General features: G+C 42.7%; 1 protein-coding gene across 1 annotated transcript in view; it reads left to right on the top strand.

Annotated features, from left to right (window-relative positions):
• LOC311129780 (conserved oligomeric Golgi complex subunit 5-like) overlaps positions 1-25829 on the top strand; it is an 86111-nt gene that overhangs the window by 27341 nt on the left and 32941 nt on the right. Inside the window, exon 7 of the mRNA XM_084162219.1 lies at positions 10383-10513. Coding sequence (XP_084018345.1) covers positions 10383-10513 — 131 coding nt within the window. The remainder of the gene's footprint in view (positions 1-10382; positions 10514-25829) is intronic.

Raw genomic sequence — 25829 nt, 5'->3', positions numbered from 1 at the left:
AATCAACTGTGGGAGCAATTATTAGGAAATGGAAGACATACAAGACCACTGATAATCTCCCTCGATCTGGGGCTCCACGCAAGATCTCACCCCGTGGGGTCAAAATGATCACAAGATCGGTGAGCAAAAATCCCAGAACCACACGGGGGGACCTAGTGAATGACCTGCAGAGAGCTGGGACCAAAGTAACAAAGCCTACCATCAGTAACACACTACGCCGCCAGGGACTCAAATCCTGCAGTGCCAGACGTGTCCCCCTGCTTAAGCCAGTACATGTCCAGGCCCGTCTGAAGTTTGCTAGAGTGCATTTGGATGATCCAGAAGAGGATTGGGAGAATGTCATATGGTCAGATGAAACCAAAATAGAACTTTTAGGTAAAAACTCAACTCGTCGTGTTTGGAGGACAAAGAATGCTGAGTTGCATCCAAAGAACACCATACCTACTGTGAAGCATGGGGGTGGAAACATCATGCTTTGGGGCTGTTTTTCTGCAAAGGGACCAGGACGACTGATCCGTGTAAAGGAAAGAATGAATGGGGCCATGTATCGTGAGATTTTGAGTGAAAACCTCCTTCCATCAGCAAGGGCATTGAAGATTAAACGTGGCTGGGTCTTTCAGCATGACAATGATCCCAAACACACCGCCCGGGCAACGAAGGAGTGGCTTCGTAAGAAGCATTTCAAGGTCCTGGAGTGGCCTAGCCAGTCTCCAGATCTCAACCCCATAGAAAATCTTTGGAGGGAGTTGAAAGTCTGTGTTGCCCAGCGACAGCCCCAAAACATCATTGCTCTAGAGGAGATCTGCATGGAGGAATGGGCCAAAATACCAGCAACAGTGTGTGAAAACCTTGTGAAGACTTACAGAAAACGTTTGACCTGTGTCATTGCCAACAAAGGGTATATAACAAAGTATTGAGAAACTTTTGTTATTGACCAAATACTTATTTTCCACCATAATTTGCAAATAAATTCATTAAAAATCCTACAATGTGATTTTCTGGATTTTTTTTTCTCATTTTGTCTGTCATAGTTGACGTGTACCTATGATGAAAATTACAGGCCTCTCTCATCTTTTTAAGTGGGAGAACTTGCACAATTGGTGGCTGACTAAATACTTTTTTTCCCCACTGTATGGCTTTTTCTTTGCAACTCTGCCTAGAAGGTCAGCATCCTGGAGTCGCCTCTTCACTGTTGACGTTGAGACTGGTTTTTTGTGGGTACTATTTAATGAAGCTGCCAGTTGAGGACCTGGTGAGGCGTCTGTTTCTCAAACTAGACACACTAATGTATTTGTCCTCTTGCTCAGTTGTGCACCGGGGCATCCCACTCCTCTTTCTATTCTGGTTAGAGCCAGTTTGTGCTGTTCTGTGAAGGGAGTAGTACACAGCGTTGTACGAGATCTTCAGTTTCTTGGCAATTTCTCGCATGGAATAGCCTTCATTTCTCAGAACAAGAATAGACTGACGAGTTTCAGAAGAAAGTTATTTGTTTCTGGCCATTTTGAGCCTGTAATCGAACCCACAATTGCTGATGCTCCAGATACTCAAATAGTCTCAAGAAGGCCAGCTGTATTGCTTCTTTAACCAGCACAACCGTTTTCAGCTGTGCTAACATAATTGCAAAAGGGTTTTCTAATGATCAATTAGCCTTTTTAAAATGATAAACTTGGATTAGCAAACACAACGTGCCATTGGAACACAGGACTGATGGTTGCTGATAATGGGCCTCTGTACGCCTATGTAGATATTCCATAAAAAATCTGCCGTTTCCAGCTACAATAGCCATTTACAACATTAACGATGTCTACACTGTATTTCTGATCAAGTTGATGTTATTTTAATGGACAAAAAAATTGCTTTTCTTTCAAAAACAAGGACATTTCTAAGTGACCCCAAACTTTTGAACGGTAGTGTATATTAAGAAACAAATTGAAAAGCAGCATCGTTCTTGTTTGGTACAATCTGTTGACTGCATTTGACCTAACAGAACAGCATGCAAACTGACAAATGGAGTACTATTAAAACGGACGTTACGTGAGTGTTCTGAGTGGGGTTTCAAAATATTGCATGCAATATGGATCTCTTGCGATTTTTCATGTGAAGTCAATTAATTGTGCAGCCCTAACACACACAGACACACCCAAAAATATTTTTTGACTTCTCTGCTTGGAGGAGAGAATGCCCATAAATGTTTGATGCTGGTATTAATATTGCAACCCCATATCCAACCCTGTCCCCTGATGCCCCTACAGGCTACTGTTTGCTTGGGTTTCTCTACCTTTTCCCCATTTCAGCTGTGTGTGTGTGTGTGTGTGTGTGTGTGTGTGTGTGTGTGTGTGTGTGTGTGTGTGTGTGTGTGTGTGAGAGCAAAGAGCGAGAAATGGCGAGAGTGGAAAGCGAGCAGGAAGAGAGATAGTGGGATGAGAGGGTAGCCATGCCAGAGCCTGTCACTGTTGACGAGTCCACTGTGCACTCGCTGTGGGTCTAGATCAGTGTGTGTGTGTCCAGCTCCAGCCATATTGACTATGTGTGTCGTGGCTGTAGATCAGTGCACCATGGCAAGAGCTAATGGGGCAGAAACAGCCTGTCAGGGCTCAGTGTGTAGTCTGGAACTGGAGGAGAAAGAAAGAGAGAGGGATGAGGTGACTGAGCAGTCAGTGACTGGGAGGCTGGGAGCTAGCCTGTGGGCTTTCACCTGATCAAACTCCAGTAACTGACAGAAGAATTCAGACAGTCAGGGATTTTTCTGCATAGAAAATGCTTGGGCGGGTCTAAACGGTAAAACAATTATAATAATCTAAACGCTTTCAGTGTCAATTTAAACAACTAAAATCTTTGAGAACAAACAATCACCAAAATACAAGCTAGACAGTCAGGGAGAGTTGAAAATTCTATAAACAATGAATTCTGCAGGATTTATTTTGTTATTATGTTTAAGCATAAGAACACAGCCATGTTAAAATGTGTAGAATTGTAGGAAATTAGCTTTAAAATGGCATCATTTTCTCTCAGCTCCATGGCAGAATATATAGAATTGCAGAAAATTTGCTTTAAAACTGCAAGATTTTATCACAATGCCATGACGAAATGTGTAGAATTGCAGGACATTTGCTCTAAAACTGCAAAAATGTCTCTCAGCTCCATGGAGAAATGTGTGGGATTGGCTTAAAAACCGCAAACATTGCCACCACGCCCTTTGCAACGCCCCCTGCCACGCCCACCACCTAAGCCCCTTTTTAGCTCAATTGGTAGAGCATGGCGCTTGTAACGCCAGGGTAGTGGGTTCGATCTCCGGGACCACCCATACGTAAAAATTTATGCACACATGACTGTAAATCGCTTTGGATAAAAGCATCTGCTAAATGGCATATTATTATATTATATTATTATTGATCCAGAAACCCTGGACAGACACACACACAAATGTGCGCACACACACACACACACACACCCCAGCGTTACTCCATTCTGAATGACTAAACCTCACTGAGGTCACATCACTGATAACACGGATGACGTTCTGGGCTCTTTGTGATGACCTCATTGACTGTCCCTCTTTGATGACCTCACCCAGGTTAGTGATGACGGACAAGATAGCAGAGTATTCTTAGACATGAGGTACTGTTAACCACAGTACCTCATGTCCCTTTGACCTCTGAGTGTCTTTTCTCTCCTCCGTTTCATCCTCACTCATGGCCCCATACTGAGAGAGCTGATTTTAGTCACGTTCTGCGTGGGGTCAGTGGTCATCTGAGTTCCGGGGTCATCATGTAGCAGGATGTGTAACCCAGGAAGAACTGCAGCTGGCTGGCTGTCTACGTACATGCATATATTTGGCCAAGCTGAACACAGTTGAAATCTCTTCACTGAAAGACCTATGAAACATAATTGTGTATTTCCCTTTTGATAAAGCATGGAGATAGTGTGATAAACTGGCTGGTGAGATCTGATGATAATTCTAGAGCCATCATTGGTGTAAACAGTAAACACTCACTGTCCTTCGTTGTGTGGTAATCACACCATCCATCCATCTAGTCTCTAGGGGGGAAGGTCAGCTCTGTCTCCCCCACACAGTGTTCTCTCCTGGGATTAGATTTTGGTCACTAGGCCCCTCTGCTGGAGCCTGTCTCTTCCTGCTGTTCACTGTCCCCCTCCAACACACACACAAACACACTTCCTGTTGCTGTGGAGGGATTATGTGTTTATGTGTTGGTGTCTGAGGGGCGTTGGGAAGGCCTGGGAAAGGACTGAGTGCCAAGAGACACTGGGGGTGACCTTCAAGCAGCGCAGAGGTCACACGCACTCACATACTGTGTACACACACACACACACGTGCTTTGCTGGGCAAAGAAACATCTAAACATCTCTCTGTTATCTTATCTGATTCCTCTTTGTCTATTTCACATCTCGGCTTTGGCAGCAAATTCACACTGAGGTTTATGTTAGCAGTTACACACAAACAAGTGTGGAAACGGGTTCTGTGTCGCCCCTGTGTCCCTGGTGTCCAGATATAATGACTACAGAGCTATTTTAGCCCTCCACTCTGAAACTGGTTCTCAGAAACCTGGGTTTAAAAAAATAAACGTTAGGAGAGAGGCTGACTCCTTCTGAACCCAGTCCCTGTCTCTCTCTTCCCTTTCTCTCCCCTAATCCTTGTGTCCCCTTGTGTGTGGATCTTTGGCGTTCCCGGCCCAATGACTTACAAACACATTCTCTATCCTCTCGTCCATCTGACAGCCAGACAATAGAAGAGAAGCTCAGTGTATGGAACCAATGAGAACTCGTGGTACAGTTGTTACAGTCTGTCCAATCACAGGCAGGCAGAGACTACAATGATGATATGTCTCTAGTCCCTAAACTAGTTTTAACCCCGTCTCTGGTCAACATAAGGAAAAATAGGTTTTTATTCAATAGTGCCCCTGTCTGAGTGAGTATGTCACTGTCACAATAATGACTCTGACTGCGCCAGGGTTAGAGCTATTCTCTTCAGCTTTATGTATGCACTTAAAACCGTGTGCTGTGATTATCTTTACCAGCCATTCACACTGACATTTACCGGATGCTTTATCGTAACATTTACTCTCTAAATGGCTTTCACACCTGTAGGTACTGTAATAGCAGCCTATACGTTCACTGTCACGCTATGGTGTCCTGGATGGTTATATGTTCTCCGGAAATGTGGACCATCAAATGTCATTTCACGCTATCTCTGCAGAATTAGCTGTCATTGTTATGGATGTTAATGGCAGGCTTTCTCCTTTCCCTTTGAACGTGAACGTGAAGCTCCTGCTGTATTGTGTTCTTTTGAAGACCTTTTAAGAGGTTCACATATTGATGGAGCCAGAGAGCTGAGGCATATATAGCAGAAGGGAATTTAGATAGCTTATTTAGCACAAATTGGAAGGCTATCCCAAGTAATGGTCAGTTTCTCTCTCTCTCTCTCTCTCTCTCTCTCTCTCATCCCTCCCTTCTAATTTTAAAATAGAGGCTTGACTCTCAGGACAATAACAATCTCTCTCTAAATGTATCTCCTCCTTATCAGCTGTGAAGTGAATTGCAGGTTTTGTGAAATCGTTTCAGTGTCCTCGCCCCTCCTAGAGAGTGTCCAGTCGGCCATATTGAATCATAGCTAATGTTTCTTATCAGAAGACCCTTTCTCCTCTTGTTATGGCTAAATTGTGTTTCCAAGGTCACAGTTGGAGTTATTTTCAGTGTAATGCCTCCTGTTTCCCAGGCTGTGGTGAGACGGGTCTGCTCAGTGCAGATAAATATGGCTGACGATGAGGCAGGCTGATTGATGTGGAAACAGTAGCCTTCACTGCCTCTGAGGTAACGGCTGCCCAGTGCAATGGCACAACACAGACCCAGTGCCCACTGTAGAGGCACCACAAGGAGCCAACAACTTGCACATCATGGTGCCAGCAGTGCCATGCCAATGCCAAAGAGCCCACTGAGGACCTTGCTAGCTGTCACTACCTGGCCAGTGGCCAAGCTAGAAAGCATTGAAGTACAGCATTTTCTAACCAGCATTTCTCAACAACAAATGAGAAATCTTAACCATACCCTTAGCCTAGGCATTTTAGTGGCCCCCCTCTTGACGGCAGAGAGAAAAAATTAACGTTTTAAAGGTAGCCCTTTACACTCATATCTGTATATGGGTTGAAAATAGCACATTTGGACACACCTCAATTGAAACACAGTGGCTGTACAGTAACATGCTATACATGACGTCAGATCTCAGGCTCTGTCCTTCACAGCTCTGTATAGGTTTTGACTGACAGCTGTTCTGAACTTGAGCACCGCGTATGACAAGAATCTCCTCCTGCTAATTGGGCAACTTTTGCAAATGTATTGTTATCTGAGTGAGGGAAATCCTGTATGAGGACTCTATGTATTTTGAAAGATGAGACGTTATAGAAGCAAGCCAAACGCCAGTGAGTCCAAATTTACACTTCAAAATCTCCATATCATAAATGTCATGTAATAAACAGTGTCAACGTTTATGATCACTATGTTTTATGTACAGTTACAAGATGTCATGGCATTATACCCTGGGTTGTCCTGAACAGAATAAGCCTATGCTTGTTGTATTGCATCTGAATGCATCATGACTCCATTCTATGCGCACCAAAATTATGATCGGCTTCTCTACATTGCCTTGTGAAAGCCTGTAATATCTTATTTTATAATTTAGCTAGTCATGTCATGTTGGCAATAGAACATGCTTTCAAATTATGCCCACCTGACCCAGATTGCAATTTATAATGGACCATTTTTGGATTGCGTTAACAGTAACAGACATTTTTGCAGTTTTAAAGCTAATTTCCTGAAATTCTACACATTTTGCCATGACTTATGCCATGTTAATATGATATCTAAGTGAAAGTGACTAATAAAATCAATGGTGGCCCCCTGGAGGTCAGGGCCCCTGGGCACGTGTCCTTCGTGCCTGGTCGGTAATTCGGCCATGATTACTACAAGTTTAGATAGCTAACATATTTGAGGTTGGTATTTTTAATCATATTTATATACTGTATATAGGGGTAGATCAGCTTTAATATTGCAGATAGATTGTAGCTTCCATCAATGTAATTGTCTGTATCATTTCCAATCCCCCATATATATTTTGTGTGTATATGTATATATATATATATATATACACACACACACACACACACACAGTGGGGAGAAGAAGTATTTGATACACTGCCGATTTTGCAGGTTTTCCTACTTACAAAGCATGTAGAGGTCTGTCATTTTTATCATAGGTACACTTCAACTGCGAGAGACGGAATCTAAAACAAAAATCCAGAAAATCACATTTGTATGATTTAGTAATTCATTAGAAAAGCAGAACTTCATATTTGGTACAGAAACATTTGTTTGCAATTACAGAGATCATACGTTTCCTGTAGGTCTTGACCAGGTTTGCACACACTGCAGCAGGGATTTTGGCCCACTCCTCCATACAGACCTTCTCCAGATCCTTCAGGTTTCGGGGCTGTCGCTGGGCAATACGGACTTTCAGCTCCCTCCAAAGATTTTCTATTGGGTTCAGGTCTGGAGACTGGCTAGGCCACTCCAGGACCTTGAGATGCTTCTTACGGAGGCACTCCTTAGTTGCCCTGGCTGTGTGTTTCAGGTCGTTGTCATGCTGGAAGACCCAGCCACGACCCATCTTCAATGCTCTTACTGAGGGAAGGAGGTTGTTGGCCAAGATCTCGCGATACATGGCCCCATCCATACTCCCCTCAATACGGTGCAGTCATCCTGTCCCCTTTGCAGAAAAGCATCCTCAAAGAATGATGTTTCCACCTCCATGCTTCACGGTTGGGATGGTGTTCTTGGGGTTGTACTCATCCTTCTTCTTCCTCCAAACACGGCGAGTGGAGTTTAGACCATAAAGCTCTATTTTTGTCTCATCAGACCACATGACCTTCTCCCATTCCTCCTCTGGATCATCCAGATGGTCATTGGCAAACTTCAGACGGGCCTGGACATGCGCTGGCTTGAGCAGGGGGACCTTGCCTGCGCTGCAGGATTTTAATCCATGACGGCGTAGTGTGTTACTAATGGTTTTCTTTGAGACTGTGGTCCCAGCTCTCTTCAGGTCATTGACCAGGTCCTGCCGTGTAGTTCTCACCTTCCCCATGATCATTGATGCCCCACGAGGTGAGATCTTGCATGAAGCCCCAGACCGAGGATGATTGACCGTCATCTTGAACTTCTAACATTTTTAAATAATTGCTCCAACAGTTGTTACCTTCTCACCAAGCTGCTTGCCTATTGTCCTGTAGCCCATCCCAGCCTTGTGCAGGTCTACAATTTTATCCCTGATGTCCTTACACAGCTCTCTGGTCTTGGCCATTGTGGAGAGGTTGGAGTCTGTTTGATTGAGTGTGTGGACAGGTGTCTTTTATACAGGTAACGAGTTCAAACAGGTGCAGTTAATACAGGTAATGAGTGGAGAACAGGAGGGCTTCTTAAAGAAAAACGAACAGGTCTGTGAGAGCCGGAATTCTTACTGGTTGGTAGGTGATCAAATACTTGTGTCATGCAATAAAATGCAAATTAATTACTTAAAAATCATGCAATGTGATTTTCTGGATTTTTGTTTTAGATTCTGTCTCTCACAGTTGAAGTGTACCTATGATAACAATTACAGACCTCTACATGCTTTGTAAGTAGGAAAACCTGCAAAATCGGCAGTGTATCAAATACTTGTTCTCCCCACTGTACATATATATACGTATCTTTAAAAAATATATGTTCCTTTATTATTTTCCACTAACCCTACCACCCATCCCCTAATTGGAGTAAACTAATGAAACAACAACACTTAGGCTTATACATACTATATACGTTTTACGGACACAATCTATTTTACAATAGTTATATTTTGTTTGTTTTTAGTCCTGTCCTTCTTCTGCCCTCAACCTCTACCATTATATTTTTAACTGTGCTGTTTCACAAAAGTTCTGAATCTATGTACATTTTACGGACACAGTATATTTGATATGAGTTATCTTGATATTATTGGTCACACCCTTCAGCTCCATTCAATCCCTCCCATCTATCTCTTAACACCATCCATATTGGATTTCTATTTGCCATATTTTTCAACTGTGCTGTGATGTTTCACTAAAGTTCTGAACCTTTCTATTCTCATAGTTTCTACAGATTGTAAAAATTTTTTTTGCTAAAAGTATTATTATATTATTGATCAATTGACTATGACTTTTCAAATCACCCAGTAGTGTTATCTGCAGAGTTAGCTCCAGGTAAATGTTGTAATTCTTCAGCCATTCCTGGACCTGTGACCAAAAACAAGCTACATATGGACAGTACCAAAATAAATGACTCTGTTGGTAAGTTAGTTTATCCAGCTAATTAAGTGACTGACATAACAACAGGGAAATTGCTGATGCACAACCAAATGTTGAAATTGCACCTTGTGTATTCTATTATTCTAACAGTAAGTTGAGATCCCGACTTAGTTCCCCCCCAAAAATATAATAATAATATATACTTGTGTGTGTATCAGGCACTCCATGGGCCCAGCAGACTTGGGATTTGTATTTTAGCTGTGTCTGTGAGTGGATTGTCTTTGGATTAGATATTCTGCTGTCCAATCTCTTCTCCTGACTTCTCTCACTGGAGAGCCTAGACAAACAGCAAATAGCACATCTGAAATAGCTTTTATACCTGCCTGCCTGCTCTCTCCTTTGGATTGCACTGAAATAGTAGCTTAGCTTTCCCCACCTGTGTCGCTGGTTCACTTTTCCTTTTGTAACAGGGTTTTTAAAGATACAACTGTATATTGTTTTTAACACAATAGGTTGTAGAAGGGACTGAAGGTGTGTGTGTGTGTGTGTGTGTGTGAGCCATGGGAAGGTCTTAATGAGTTAGCGAGGGGTTAAAGGGGTTAATTGGATCAACTCGTCTGCATAGAACATCTGGCAGACACACAAATACACACACACGTTTAGAATTCAACATGCACTGCTACCTCTCCTATTGACTGCAGTTCCACCTGTTTTCAATGTAAACAGCTGTGTGCATCTTCCTAGTTAGCCTGTCATGTTTTCCCTTTGACTTTCACTCTCCTCTCTTTCTCTTTTCTCAAATCAATACTGTAGAAGACTAGTATAGAAGGCAGTGGTTTTCTATCTAAATGGAGATGTATCAGTGGTGCAAAAATAAATCACGCTGAATGCTAAATGTCATATTGTCAAATGTCGGAGGGTGTTTTTGTAGATGTCTGAAGGTGTACAAATGCATGCGCACACACACACACACACACACACACACACACACACACACACACACACACACACACACACACACCCTCTAACACCCTCTTCTCTTGTCTCCCTCTCTAGACTACCTGTCCCAGGGGGTGGATCTGTCTGGTATAGACGTGATCGAGAATGAATTGCTGCTGATCAGCAGAGCCAGACTGGAGGTGGAGAACCAGGCCAAGAGACTGCTGGAGCAGGGCATGGAGATACAGGTAGGACGCACACACACATACACGTGTGTATATACACACACACAGTCTACAAATAAAATGCAAAAAAGTTTGTTCCTAGTTTTCACTCCTACACATTTCCTGAAAGGTGACTCACATATTTTTTGCCATTTGGCCAAAACGAGAATTCACTGTAGCCTCCAACAAGCAGGCCCAAGATGGGTTTCAGTTAGGTAATTTATGACATGTGGGGCCCAGCTGATGCTCAGAGTTACAGCACCGACGCCCACTGAGATGGCTTGGCTTGCAGCACACCTCACTGTGAGGACCAGATGGCCATCACTGATCTGTCTCTACCTCTACCTCTCTCTATCTCCCCTCTCTTCCCTCTCTCTCTCTCTCTTCCCTCTCTCTTTCTCTCTACCTATCTCCCCCCTCTCTCGCTCTCTACCCTCTCTCTTTCTCTCTACCTATCTCCCCCTCTCTCTCTCTACCTCTCTTCCCCTCTCTCTCTCTCTACCTCTCTTCCCCCTCTCTCTCTCTCTCTCTCTCTCTCTATCTCTCTCTCTCTCGCTCTCTCTCTCTCTCTCTCTCTCTCTCTCTCTCTACCTCTCTCTCTCTCTCTCTCTCTCTACCTCTCTCTCTCTCTCTCTCTCTCTACCTCTCTCTCTCTCTCTCTCTACCTCTCTCTGTATCTGTACTTCTCTCATTCCGTTGGTCAGTGTACAGTTTCAGATTTAAAATCTACTTTTAGATTCACCAAACGGATACTGGAGAGAATGCTTTTTCAATACAGTCAAATCAATATTAACCTTCTATTAAAAATGTATTACTGGAAATGTTAGGAGTTCTCCAAGGTTAAGTGTATAATTTGTCAGCCCATACCCCAGCGAGCAGGTTGGCTACAGTACTATTAATAAGAACTGATTTGCAGGAAACTAACTTTCTATTAGACAGGAAGCCTTGAGTTGGAGGCCAGGGTCTACCTCCCAGTACGGCTATCGGGGAAACACGCCCTGCAGTCGGTCAAGGCTCTGAATGTAATACATCTCTAATACTGACCCTCACTGCACCGCTCAGCGGCTAAAATAACACTGTCCTCGCCTGGTCCTGCCTCAATTGGCCTCAGCCCTGTATTTATATCATACCTGGAACACTGGCGTAACGCAGTTTCTCTGCATTAATGCCAATAATAGTCCACCCTCAAAACACTAACTCACTAGGGATTGTTTCATTATGCAGTGTACTATCTATAGCTATATTCTGTTTTTAGCTGCGATTTAGGTGCTATTTATAAACTTTTTATGAAAATTACACCTCAGATAGCCTAACAATGAAGAAAAAAGTAGTCTGCTTGAGGATAAATTCAGCCAGTATTGTTTTGTCTGGGTAATAACCTACACAAATGTGCTGCAATATTCAAGATAAATTAAATTAGGCTTAAATCAAATGAAATCCAACTTGAGAGACTACCCTGCTCTCCTGAAGTCCTCCCTTTTTTGTGTGCAAATTTCTTCACCACGACATGTAGGTCCATACTATACTGAGGATTGCCAACCCAGACAGTCTTTCCTGAGACATTGTGCATTATATGTCCATTGCGCTTCACACAATTTAAACTTAGTCTTGAATGATTCATGCCAAGATATACCAGAGATAAGGGACTGTTGATATTGCAACCACACGACTCAAACACCGGTTCACCAGTATGAAGAAAATCACAAACCACCTTTTCTGTTCAAGCCCTCAAGAACTGTTCTCCGCTAAATATAATAATCTGTTTGCATCTGCCAATTTATTGGCTGTCCAGTATCCAGACAACCTGTCCCCAGAGCTTTCTAAACAGTTCATCTCTTTCTGTAACGTGTTGAGGCCCGCAATTAAGAAGAATGAGAGGCTCAATTAGAGATGTTACAGAACTGCTGTATTTGAAGCACTCCTCCCTTCTGCCCAGTTTTCCTGATGTTGCTACGTTTTTACCATCCCTGTAACTGTCACTTCTGCAGAGAGATCGTTTTCTAAACTAAAACTCATAAAGAACTACATAAGAAGCATTAGGCTCGGTCTGATATGAGCTTTTGAACACCTGAGTAAGCTCCACTCAATGCACTGGCGCCGTTGTAGCCTTGACCATGCGATTTATTGTATACTTTCAATCAGTTGAATTGTTTTATTTTTCAAGACTTGGGGCACTTTTTCAGTCACATTCCTGAAGCCCAAGAAACAAACACTTAGCTTCCTAGTACATATGGAAATTAAAAAGGTTTATGAATTAATTACTTTTTGGAGGGTTACTGTGAAAATGATTTATTACGTTTAAAAAAATAGACATAGATGACCGGCGCATGGGCCCCCAGAGCTCGAGCCCCCCCCCCCCCCCCCCTTGTGGGGGTGTCCGGTAAACCAGTTACCTGGAATGTGATCGTGTTGCAAGGCCAAAACAAACTGACTGCTATTACCGGATCCTCTGAAATCCAGGGAAATTGAGGTGGCTACTTTTCTAGTCCTATCATGATTCCTCATGGCCTCTCTCACCTGTGTGTGTAATGTGAGCTTGTGTGTGTGTGAACATTTCATGAGACATGTATTTATAGTCCTCCAATTATTGCCCTCTTTTGTTACTTCCTTCCAATAAAAACACTATTCTCTGGTTCCTTTCATTTTTTTCTACTAAACCTCCCGAGGCGGACACAGCTTTTTGCCTTATAAAGTTAGACCCTGTTCCTCCATCCTTCCACCCCTCCATCCCTCCATCCTTCCATCCCTCCTGCCTATACTAGAGATGAAAACTCTTCTGGAGAATAGTCAAACCCTCAAGGACTTTCTGTTTGTGCGTTTGTTTTTATTGCTTAATAAATCATCTAATATTTATATTGACTTCTCCTGCGATTTCAGGCCTGGCTTGGCAATTGGAGAGTGATGCACATAGACGTGTGCCTATATACTCAGGGCTTGGTCAGAGCATCACTGTGGCACGCTATAGTGTGTAGTCCCTGGTTCTTATCAGGCAGGTCAGATGAAAGACTAAGCCTGCGTCCCAAATGTCACCCTATTCCCTATATATGGTCAAAAGTATTGCACTGTATACCGGTTAAAATAGACCGACGCTGACAGGAATGGAGGACCGCCACCTCCAACTGTCTACTGCTTGAGTACCTGTATCTGTGTGTCAGTGTCTGATAAAGATCCACGGAGGTATTATTCTGAATGAGTAGGAAGTTAGGAGTGTGTGTGTGTGCCGTGCAGTGTGTAGGTGCCCTTGAAACCGTCATACTCTGTTTCCAGTTTTTTTCTTTCCCATGGTAATTTGTTTAAATCCTCAAGCATGATTATTGTTTGATGTTGAGAATGTAGTAATGTCTCCCCGCTTGTTATGCAAAGGGAAGAAGGGGAAAAGTAGCTCACAGGGGAGGTTGGAGGGTTGTTTTGAGAGGGGGATTCAAGGTGAACTTGTCAAGGTCAGATTGCTATCAGACAAGCAGCATGCCTCCCTCTCTCCCTCTGTGAGATATTCACCTATACAGTACAGCAGGCAGGCAGACAGACAGACAGACTTCTCAAAACTGCAACTCAGACAAGAAAGGGAGATGGGCAGAGAGAAAGAGGTAGAAAGGGAGAGGAGGAGAGAGAGACCGAGATAGCGAACGTGTGGGAGGGATGGAGGGAGAGAGAGAGATATAGTTTTAAATGCTTAATCTCATATTTAATCTGAAGTGAGTTTCTTATTCAATACAAACTCCTCTGTTTCTCTGAACTGTAGTGTGTCTCACTAGCTCCTCTCTCTCTCTCTTCCTCTGTCACACACACACACACACACACACACACACACACAGGAGAGTGTGTAAACCCTGGCCGTTGTCATCGTGACCCAGAAAACTGCATTCTCAGGGGGACAGTGTCCTGTTTCAGAGACTCTGGGGGGAGGGGAGAGAGGGATGAGAGAAGAGATTAGGGGGGATGCTTACAGGCAGTCTGCTCAGTCTCAGCCTGGGACCAGAATGGAATGATTTTTACCATGAAAAGAACTCGGGTGAGAACAGAACAGGATAATCTGGGCCTGTGTCTGTTCTCCGTAGTCTGTAATGGCCACGTTCTGTTCAGCCCACTGTGATAAAGATAGAAGTGTGTGTGTGTGTGGGTTGAGGCTATGCACAGTGTCTCAGGTCTTTATGAGGGTTAATCTGTATAGATGAATTAGAGCTAATCTGCCATACTCCTTCATTAGAGCTAATCTGCCATAGGCTGCTAACGTTCACAGTCCAGGTCATGCATGTCTACCATGTCAACATGCATCTGTGTAGGTTGTAATTCCCCTTCATTAGTAGTGTATGTGTGGCTGTGTGGCTGTGTGCATGACTCCTGGCACGAACAACACCACGCTGAGTCTCATTTGTGGAACGGGGAAATACAGACCCAGAGTTCAATTCTTTTCTGAAAGATAACTCCCGCACACGCACGATTACCTACCTACGCATTTAGTAGTATATTGTCTAGATCAGAGCCTATTCATAATACATGCTATTATATATATTTATTATCATTAAATCCCCATAGATGTATTATCATTGATTGCCCAGAGAGGCCACTCACCTGGTGTCCCAGGTCTGAATCAGTCCCTGATTACAGGGGCCAGATGAAAAACAGCAGAGCTGTGGTCCTGGGGGCCCAATTGAATAGCCCTAATCTAAATCAATCCTGATGTTACTAAAGTGTTGTCTGATGCTACAAATGGGCTTTGACTGTGAATCCCTCCAGCTAAAGAGAAAGAAATCAGTGTCAAGTTGTTTTTCTCACTTAGCTCTTACTCAGAAAATACCAAAAAAGGGCTATTCTGCCTCTGTTGCCGTGGGCAACACAAAACCGAAAAAGAGTGAGGGGAAGGGGAAGAAGGGGTAGAGAGAGATAAAGATGGAGAGGGAAATAGGCTGGAAGAACCGTTTATGTTCAGTCATCCCTCCATCTCTCCCTCAGAAACATTATATTTATTATTAGTAGTAGGTCTATTTAATTGCCTGTGTCTCAGCGCAGCACTAGACTTATTTATAGTTGTTATATTATCACCATGTCCAGAAACCGAGAATATTGAAGAAGATGAAAGCTAGTTTCAAGCTGTCTGCACCTCAACTCTCTCTTTCTGCTGTGGTTTCACTGGGAACTGGTATGAAGCCTCTGTATTAAAAGGCATAAACAAGTACACTGTCAGCACAACAGGAATGAAATGTGCTTGCAGCCCTCTCCCGTAGTACCTGAAGATACAGTTTTATCATTAACACTATCAAGAAATTGTCATTTAATGAGCTCATATCCAAACCCAGAGCCTATTAGTGGTCTAGAATCACGAAATGTCAGCCAGCCATTACCAGCATCATTCCTAGACATGTCTCTGACTGATTTGAACTCTGAGAGAGAGCAGATGAGAGGATCTGGCGAAAAGAGAGGAGGATGGAGGGAAGATGAGAGGGGAATAGACAGAGAAATTAAAGGATGGAGAGACGGATAGACGTGATCAGAGGTGACTCAGGAGCAGATGGCCCCTCGGCCTGGTAGTGAGTGTGTCTGTGTGTGTGAGTCTGTCTGACTGCCTGTGTCTGCATGTGTCATCAGAACCACAGGAGACATGAGGACATGCAGAGAGAGAGACAGGGAGGGAGGGGTAGAAAAGGTGAGAGGAACAGACAGAATGTGTGAAAAGTGTCAAGGAAAGGTGGTATTCTACAGTGCATGCTGTCGGTAGTGACAGCAGCTGTCACAACTCTATCATTCTCCCTTTCTCTTCTTTTCACACAATCTCTCTTGTTCCTTCTCTCCCTCACTCACTCTGCATGATCCTCTCCTTCTTTTGCAGCTATATCTCTTTCTCACCTCCCCCCCTCTCTCTTCTTCCCCCTCTGTCATCTCTGGATGGATGAAGAGATGAACAGGAGGACTGTTGTGTGATGGTGCAATCCCAGCTGGGTTTCTACGTTCTCCTCTCTAATAGCAGCACCCCACTGCTCTGATTGTCCTACAGCTAGATCAACAGAACACGTACCGAACACCCCGTCCTGCAATCACAACCGGGATAAATTATCTGTTGTGTCATACAGAAGGCTATGTGCAAATAGCAAATGACTGTATTCACTATATCAGAAGTGGAGCACTGTATTGGAAATGGGGGATCATTTGAGACGCAGCTTTCGCACACACACGCGCACACACACTGACACACACACACACACAAACTTTGCATAACTTTGTCTTCTCGATCCTCCACCAGTTGAAAAGTGACCATCAGGCACTTGGCTGAAAGTCTTGTCACCATGCATATACTGTGTGCTTTAACACCTCCCTTAAACAGCTAAATAAGCCGTCAGTGACATTTCCTAGGAAATCATTAGCCTACACGGCTGTAGAGTAGCCAGTAATTCATTGGTGGGTGGGCCTGCAGAAATGTGGGTAATTTCAGGAAAACAGCTAAGTCACTTTTTGCAGTGCTACACATTTTGTCATGAGGCTGAGAGAGATGTTTTCATTTTTAAAGCTAAAATATAGGTGTGTTGACTGTGATAACGGCACTGGATTATGAGCTGTCTTGTTTGCTAAATTAACAAACGAAGTAGGCCGTCATGGTGCATACAGTGGCTTGCGAAAGTATTCCCCCCCTCTTGGCATTTTTCCTATTTTGTTGCCTTCCAACCTGTAATTAAAATTGATTTTTTGGGGGGTTTGTATCATTTGATTTACACAACATGCCTGCCACTTTGGAGATGCAAAATATTTTTTATTGTGAAACAAACAAGAAGTAAGACAAAAAAACAGAGAACTTGAACATGCATAACTATTCACCCCCCCAAAGTCAATACTTTGTAGAGCCACCTTTTGCAGCAATTACAGCTGCAAGTCTCTTGGGGTATGTCTCTATAAACTTGGCACATCTAGCCACTGGGATTTTTCAAGGCAAAACTGCTCCAGCTCCTTCAAGTTGGATGGGTTCCGCTGGTGTACAGCACTCTTTAAGTCATACCACAGATTCTCAATTGGATTGAGGTCTGGGCTTTGACTAGGCCATTCCAAGACATTTAAATGTTTCCCCTTAAACCACTCGAGTGTTGCTTTAGCAGTATGCTTAGGGTCATTGTCCTGCTGGAAGGTGAACCTCCGTCCCAGTCTCAAATCTCTGGAAGACAGAAACAGGTTTCCCTCAAGAATGTCCCTGTATTTAGCACCATCCATCATTCCTTTAATTGTGACCAGTTTCCCAGCCAAAAAGCTCAATTTTAGTCTCATCTGACCAGAGTACCTTCTCCCACATGCCTTTTGGTGAACACCAAACGTGTTTCTTATTTTTTTCTTTAAGCAATGTTTTTTTTTCTGGCCACTTTTCCATAAAGCCCAGCTCTGTGGAGTGTACGGCTTAAAGTGGTCCGATGGACAGATACTCCAATCTCTGCTGTGGAGCTTTGCAGCTCCTTCAGGGTCATCTTTGGTCTCTTTGTTGTCTCTCTGATTAATGCCCTCCTTGCCTGGTCCGTGAGTTTTGGTGGGCGGCCCTCTCTTGGCAGGTTTGTTGTGGTGCCATATTCTTTCCATTTTTTTATAATGGATTTAATGGTGCTCCGTGGTATGTTCATAGTTTCAGATATTTCTTTATAACCCAACCCTGATCTGTACTTCTCCACAACTTTGTCCCTGACCTGTTTGGAGAGCTCCTTGGTCTTCATGGTGCCGCTTGCTTGGTGGTGCCCCTCGATTAGTGGTGTTGCAGACTCTGGGGCCTTTCAGAACAGGTTTATATATACTGAGAATACATATGCACGCACCACTTTTCCGTTATTTATTTTTCAGAATTTCTTGAAACAAGTAATTTTTTTCATTTCACTTCACCAATTTGGACTATTTTGTGTATGTCCATTACATGAAATCCAAATAAAAATCCATTTAAATTACAGGTTGTAATGCAACAAAATAGGAAAAACACCAAGGGGGATGAATACGTTTGCAAGGCACTGTATAGCCATAGAAGCACAGTGACATACGCCTTAATGCGGTAATAATGGGGGTGTGGCTTTAAATTAGTTATTTTTGACTTCCCATCCCATGAGAGTGAATGTCATTCCAGTTCATCTGAATGTCATTCCCGTGCACTGCTTGCTATTCATTCTATCTGATGGTGTTTGCATGTTTAGGTAAAAAGAGAAATAATGTCCCATTTGAAACACTGACAAGTAGAGGGCATAAAATAAATAATCAAACAAAAAAATACGAATTGTTGCTCAATCTGATTGGGTGCGCCTGACTCCCCAGTGGGTGGGGCCCAGGCCCACCCGTGCCTACGCGGTTGCTACAAGGCTACAGCCAGCTGATTGGTTAAGTAGAGACAGGACTAGAGAGAATGCACTCACACATCTGTATTAGGCCTACTTTTATTTGAAGGCACAAAGAACACACTAAAGGAAGTTGTGGTCAAAAGTATTGCCTTGTCTTTCAAAAAAGGTCACTGACTGAAATGACAACAATAAAATCGTGAGTGATGATAATCGTGTGGAGGGGAATAATCTTTATAACACTTAATTTGACAGGTTCGTTATGGCATGGTAATGACGGTTTCAGCATCCATTATTATTATTTTACATATACAGTTGAAGTCGGAAGTTTGCATACACCTTAGCTAAATACATTTAAACTCAGTTTTTCACAATTCCTGACATTTAATCCTAGTAAAAATTCCTTGTCCTTTAGGTCAGTTAGGATCACCACTTTATTTTAAGAATGTGAAATGTCAGAATAATGGTAGAGAGAATGATTTATTTCAGCTTTTATTTCTTTCATCACATTCCCAGTGGGTCAGAAGTTTACATACACTCAATTAGTATTTGGTAGCATTGCCTTTAAATTGTTTAACTTGGGCCAAACATTTCGGGTAGCCTTCCACAAGCTTCCCACAATAAGTTGGGTGAATTTTGGCCCATTCCTCCTGACAGAGCTGGTGTAACTGAGTCAGGTTTGTAGGCCTCCTTGCTTGCACACGCTTTTTCAGTTCTGGCCACAAGTTTTCTATAGGATTGAGGTCAGGGCTTTGTGATGGCCACTCCAATACCTTGACTTTGTTGTCCTTAAGTCATTTTGCCACAACTTTGGAAGTATGCTTGGGGTCATTGTCCATTTGGAAGACCCATTTGCGACCAAGCTTTAACTTCCTGACTGATGTCTTGAGATGTTGCTTCAAATATCCAGTACTTGCGTACTATTGTTTGTACAGATGAACGTGGTACCTTCAGACATTTGGAAATTGCTCCCAATGATGAACCAGACTTGTGAAGGTCTACAATTTTTTTTCTGAGGTCTTGGCTGATTTCTTTTGATTTTCCCATGATGTCAAGCAAAGAGGCACTGAGTTTGAAGGTAGGCCTTGAAATACATCCACAGGTACACTTCCAATTGACTCAAATGATGTCAATTAGCCTATCAGAAGCTTCTAAAGCCATCACATCATTTTCTGGAATTTTCCAAGCTGTTTAAAGGCACAGTCAACTTAGTGTATGTAAACTTCTGACCCACTGGAATTGTGATACAGTGAATTATAAGTGAAATAATCTGTCTGTAAACAATTGTTGGAAAAATGTATTGTGTCATGCACAAAGTAGATGTCCTAACCAACTTGCCAAACCTATAGTTTGTTAAAAAGAAATGTGTGGAGTGGTTGAAAAACTAGTTTTAATGACTCCAACCTAAGTGTACATAAACTTCCGACTTCATCTGTAGCTGACCTTTTGAGGCACCACAAAGGAGAGACAATGTGGTGGTTTATGTGTTAATAACTATTGCCCCAGAAGGACTGATTGGGGAGGGTCTGGTTTTTTGAATGGAACATGTTGCCAAGGTATTACTACATACTGTAGTCTCTTCGCTAGTGTACAGAAAATTGGGGAGTCTGTCCTCTTACCAACATGCTACAGTCCCTTCATTATTTAATTGTTGGGACTTAGGGATTGTTCCTCATACAGACAGAGACCGAGCAGAGCTGTTCAAAGCTCCTAGTGTGGTGTGTCAGTAAATGAGGAGAGAGCATCCCAGAGCGAGCTCTTTAGCTCACTGTCTCTGTGTGTGTACACACACGCATGCGCACACACGGCAGAACACACACATGCTTGAATGCTTGTACACAACCACACACACACACACACTCTCACTCAGTTACAGGCTATATCTGGCAGCGGGCCAAGTTGGCTTAAACAAAGCGATATTGTTTCCTCAGTGTAATTTGCTTTGATGTTGCTCAGTGTTCTGTAAGGACCAATTTGTCAGGATGTGTAAGCTGTTTCTTCTGTGGACCAGCAGGGAGACAAGTGTTCTGTGCTGGAAAAACACCTTCCCTCGCTGTTTTACATTACCAGACCCACTACTTAAAATGTGTTATCGTTAGAGCTCTGGGCGGAAAGAGAGCAGAACAAGCCTTTGTGCTTACCTGGTGATTTCTCTATGTCTTAAAGTAATGATGGACTGTCATTTCTCTTCGCTTATTTGAGCTGTTCTTACCATAATATGGACTTGGTCTTTTACCAAATAGGGACTTGGTCTTTTACCAAATCTTCTGGATACCCCCCTACCTTGTCACAACACAACTGATTGGCTCAAACGCATTAAGAAGGAAAGAAATTCCACAAATTAACTTTTAAGAAGGCACACCTGTTAATTGAAATGCATTCCAGGTGACTACCTCATGAAGCTGGTTGAGAGAATGCCAAGAGTGTGCAAATCTGTCATCAAGGCAAAGGGTGACTATTTGAAGAATCTCAAATATGAAATATATAAACCACTTTTTTTGGTTATCACATGATTCCATAAGTGTTATTTCATAGTGTTGATGTCTTCACTATTATTCTACAATGTAGAAAATAGTAAAAATAAAGAAAAACCCTTGAATTAGTAGGTGTGTCCAAACTTTTGACTGGTACTGTATACTGAGCCACAAGAAAATGGTGGAGTTTTCTACCACTTTACACTTGTTTAGTGGAAGATGTACTGAGTCGGACACTTCTTCCTCCTATGATTCAGTATATATTATATGCTATATAGCAGGTGCTTTTATCCAAAGCCACTTAGTCATACGTGCATTCATTTTCATATGGGTGGCCACAGCAGGAATCGACTCACGATCTTGGCGTTGCAAGCACCATGAGCCACACAGGACCACTTCCTGTTATTTTGGTTCTGGTTCATCTTGCAGATAGACACTGATTGTGTCTGTTTGGTGGTAAATTTATGATAATTAATGGACATAATTTGCTATTGTACACGTCTTGAATATTGAATAGCATTTTAGCATCTATTCAAATGTTGACCTTTTAGTTTGAATGTCAAATCAAGGGAAACTAAGTGTCAATGATGTTGGGGGAAACATAAGTCACCTCATGCTCAAGTCATTAGCAGAGGGCAAGAGGTTTGTCGTCTAACAACAACAGAAGAAGCTCAAGCTACCATAAATATGACAGTACTGAACTATCGTCTCCCCATAGATTAATTAGTCTCTTTATTTGCTATTAATGACTCCAGCAGGTGTGCGTGTGTGTGTGTGTGTGTGTGTGTGTGTGTGTGTGTGTCAGGGGACGGTTATTTGTTGAGTCAGGGTGTGTATATTTCGTGTTGTGTTTATTTCTATGTTTAGTTTCTAGATCGTTTAGATCTATGTTGGCCAGGGTGGTTCCCAATCAGAGGCAGCTGTAGCTCGTTGTCTCTGATTGGGGACCATACTTAGGCAGCCTTTTGGCACCAGTCTGTGTGGTATCTTGTTCCGTGTGAGGTATGTTATTTTTTCTACCTTGGACTTCACGTTTCGTTTGTTGTTTTGTCGTGTGTTCAGTACGTAAATAAATATGAATACATATCACGCTGCGCCTTGGTCCTTCTCGTTTATAAACGATCGTGACAGTGCTTCATGCACATTGATGAAGACCTCATTTTATATCCAAATTTGATGATATCACATCTCCCCCAGCCTTGAAAAAATTAGCCAATAACCCAAGTCTTCTGAGTAGAGTTTGATCCTGTACTGTGATGTCCAAATAGATACTAAATGGGTTGTTTGTCAAGTGATTTTTGTCTCTAACACTTCTCCAAAGTGTCCTCTCTCATTGAGTCACTTGTGATGCCGCTCTACATCCACTTGTTTGTCACCTTTTCACTACTCTAATTTCCCCACCTTCTCTCTTCTTCCCCTCCTCTCCTAAAAAGTGAATTACTTCTCCTGGTCGTGCGTCGTGTGTGTGTTTGTGTCTGTCTGTTAAATGTAAACAACCAGACCTAAAATACTTGAATAGGCCTTCCTGATTTTTGTTATGGGGTTGCCTTGGTTACGCTGCAGAAGTTATAATGTATTTCTCACTTGTTTCTGGCTCTGCTGCTTAACACCCCCTCTGTTTTCTTTATCTCTCTTTTAAAAGCGGTACTTTCATACCTTTTTTTTAATCTCCTTTCCCCTGAATGATTTAGTGCATTTAACCTTTGTTTTAACTAACGTCACTCTCAGCAACTTAGGAATACAACTTTGTGAGGAAATCAGACAGCTGTAGATGAAGTCAAGTAAAGTCGTAGGCTAGGTTATTGTGTTGTTTGATATTGTTACCTCAAAGCAGATTGGACATTTGTCATCGAACAGACACACACACACAAACGTACAGGAAAGCAAACATCAGAGTGTAAGTAAGCCATCAACATTTGTGTGAACCGTCTCACTCATCCTTTTATCAGCGACTGCTTTGTTTGATAAATACACACAGAGTGTGTGTGCGTGCATGTGTGTGATGTGTGTGTAAATGTCCATTCTGTGGTAAAAGCTATGGTTAGTGGGTAATGGTTCAGGGCAACAGGTGTCTGTAGGAAGGAACCAATGAAGTGGAAAGCAGAGTGTTGTCATTCGTGTCGCTGCCTCAGTCTCTTCGACAGGTGACGTTACCTGGAAGCTGCTGTAACTGTAAGTACTCCCAGAAAGCAGATTAGACATTTGTCATCAAACAGAGACACACATAGACACACCCGCATATACACACACACATACATGCATACAGTGGGGGAAAAAAGTATTTAGTCAGCCACCAATTGTGCAAGTTCTCCCACTTAAAAAGATGAGAGAGGCCTGTAATTTTCATCATAGGTACACGTCAACTATGACAGACAAAATGAGGAAAATAAATCCAGAAAATCACATTGTAGGATTTTTAATGAATTTATTTGCAAATTTATGGTGGAAAATAAGTATTTGGTCAATAACAAAAGTTTCTCAATACTTTGTTATATACCCTTTGTTGGCAATGACACAGGTCAAACGTTTTCTGTAAGTCTTCACAAGGTTTTCGCACACTGTTGCTGGTATTTTGGCCCATTCCTCCATGCAGATCTCCTCTAGAGCAGTGATGTTTTGGGGCTGTCGCTGGGCAACACGGACTTTCAACTCCCTCCAAATATTTTCTATGGGGTTGAGATCTGGAGACTGGCTAGGCCACTCCAGGACCTTGAAATGCTTCTTACGAAGCCACTCCTTCGTTGCCCGGGCGGTGTGTTTGGGATCATTGTCATGCTGAAAAACGTTTCATCTTCAATGCCCTTGCTAATGGAAGGAGGTTTTCACTCAAAATCTCACGATACATGGCCCCATTCATTCTTTCCTTTACACGGATCAGTCGTCCTGGTCCCTTTGCAGAAAAACAGCCCCAAAGCATGATGTTTCCACCCCCATGCTTCACAGTAGGTATGGTGTTCTTTGGATGCAACTCAGCATTCTTTGTCCTCCAAACACGACGAGTTGAGTTTTTACCAAAAAGTTCTATTTTGGTTTCATCTGACCATATGACATTCTCCCAATCCTCTTCTGGATCATCCAAATGCACTCTAGCAAACTTCAGACGGGCCTGGACATGTACTGGCTTAAGCAGGGGGACACGTCTGGCACTGCAGGATTTGAGTCCCTGGCGGCGTAGTGTGTTATTGATGGTAGGCTTTGTTACTTTGGTCCCAGCTCTCTGCAGGTCATTCACTAGGTCCCCCCGTGTGGTTCTGGGATTTTTGCTCACCGTTCTTGTGATCATTTGGACCCCACGGGGTGAGATCTTGCGTGGAGCCCCAGATCGAGGGAGATTATCAGTGGTCTTGTATGTCTTCCATTTCCTAATAATTGCTCCCACAGTTGATTTCTTCAAACCAAGCTGCTTACCTATTGCAGATTCAGTCTTCCCAGCCTGGTGCAGATCTACAATTTTGTTTCTGATGTCCTTTGACAGCTCTTTGGTCTTGGCCATAGTGGAGTTTGGAGTGTGACTGTTTGAGGTTGTGGACAGGTGTCTTTTATACTGATAACAAGTTCAAACCGGTGCCATTAATACAGGTAACGAGTGGAGGACAGAGGAGCCTCTTAAAGAAGAAGTTACAGGTCTGTGAGAGCCATAAATCTTGCTTGTTTGTAGGTGACCAAATACTTATTTTCCACCATAATTTGCAAATAAATTCATAAAAAATCCTACAATGTGATTTTCTGGAGAAAAAAAATCTCAATTTGTCTGTCATAGTTGATGTGTACCTGTGATGAAAATTACAGGCCTCTCTCATCTTTTTAAGTGGGAGAACTTGCACAATTGGTGGCTGACTAAATACTTTTTTTCCCCACTGTATATACACACACACACACACACACACACACACACACACACACACACACACACACACACACAGTTACAGGAAAGCAAACGTCAGAGCGTACCTAACCCACCAACATACAGGTAACTGCCAAAATAAAGGAAACACCAATATAAAGTGTCTTAATAGGGCGTTGGGCCACCACGAACCAGAACGGCTTCAATGCGCCTTGGCATATATTCTACAAGTGACTGGAATTCTATTGAAAGGATGCGACACCATTCTTCCACGAGAAATTCCATCATTTGGTGTTTTGTTGATGGTGATGGAAAACGCTGTCTCAGTCGCCTCTCCAGAATCTCCCATAAGTGTTCAATTGGGTTGAGATCTGGTGACTGAGATGGCCATGGGATATGGTTTACATCATTTTAATGCTCATCAAACCACTCCGTGACCACTCGTGCCCTGTGGATGAAGGCATTTTCATTCTATGGGGGCATAGCCATGGCAGACAAAATAATGGGCAACTGGGCCTGCCCAGCATTTTTATAGATGACCCTAAGCATGATGGGATGTTAATTGCTAAATTAACTCAGGAACCACACCTGGGTGGAAGCACCAGCTTTCAATTTACTTTCTATCCCTCATTTACTCAACTGTTCCCTTTATTTTGGCAGTTACCTGTATGTCATAGGCTTGTAATTGTGTTGTTTGATATTGTTACCTCAAAACAGATTGGACATTTGTTATAAAA

Source organism: Coregonus lavaretus, assembly GCF_964263955.1.
Source record: "Coregonus lavaretus genome assembly, chromosome: 5".
In the NCBI taxonomy this organism is placed as follows: domain Eukaryota; kingdom Metazoa; phylum Chordata; class Actinopteri; order Salmoniformes; family Salmonidae; genus Coregonus; species Coregonus lavaretus.
The sequence above is the reverse complement of the archived record's forward strand: the minus strand, read 5'-3'. Positions and strand labels throughout refer to the sequence as shown.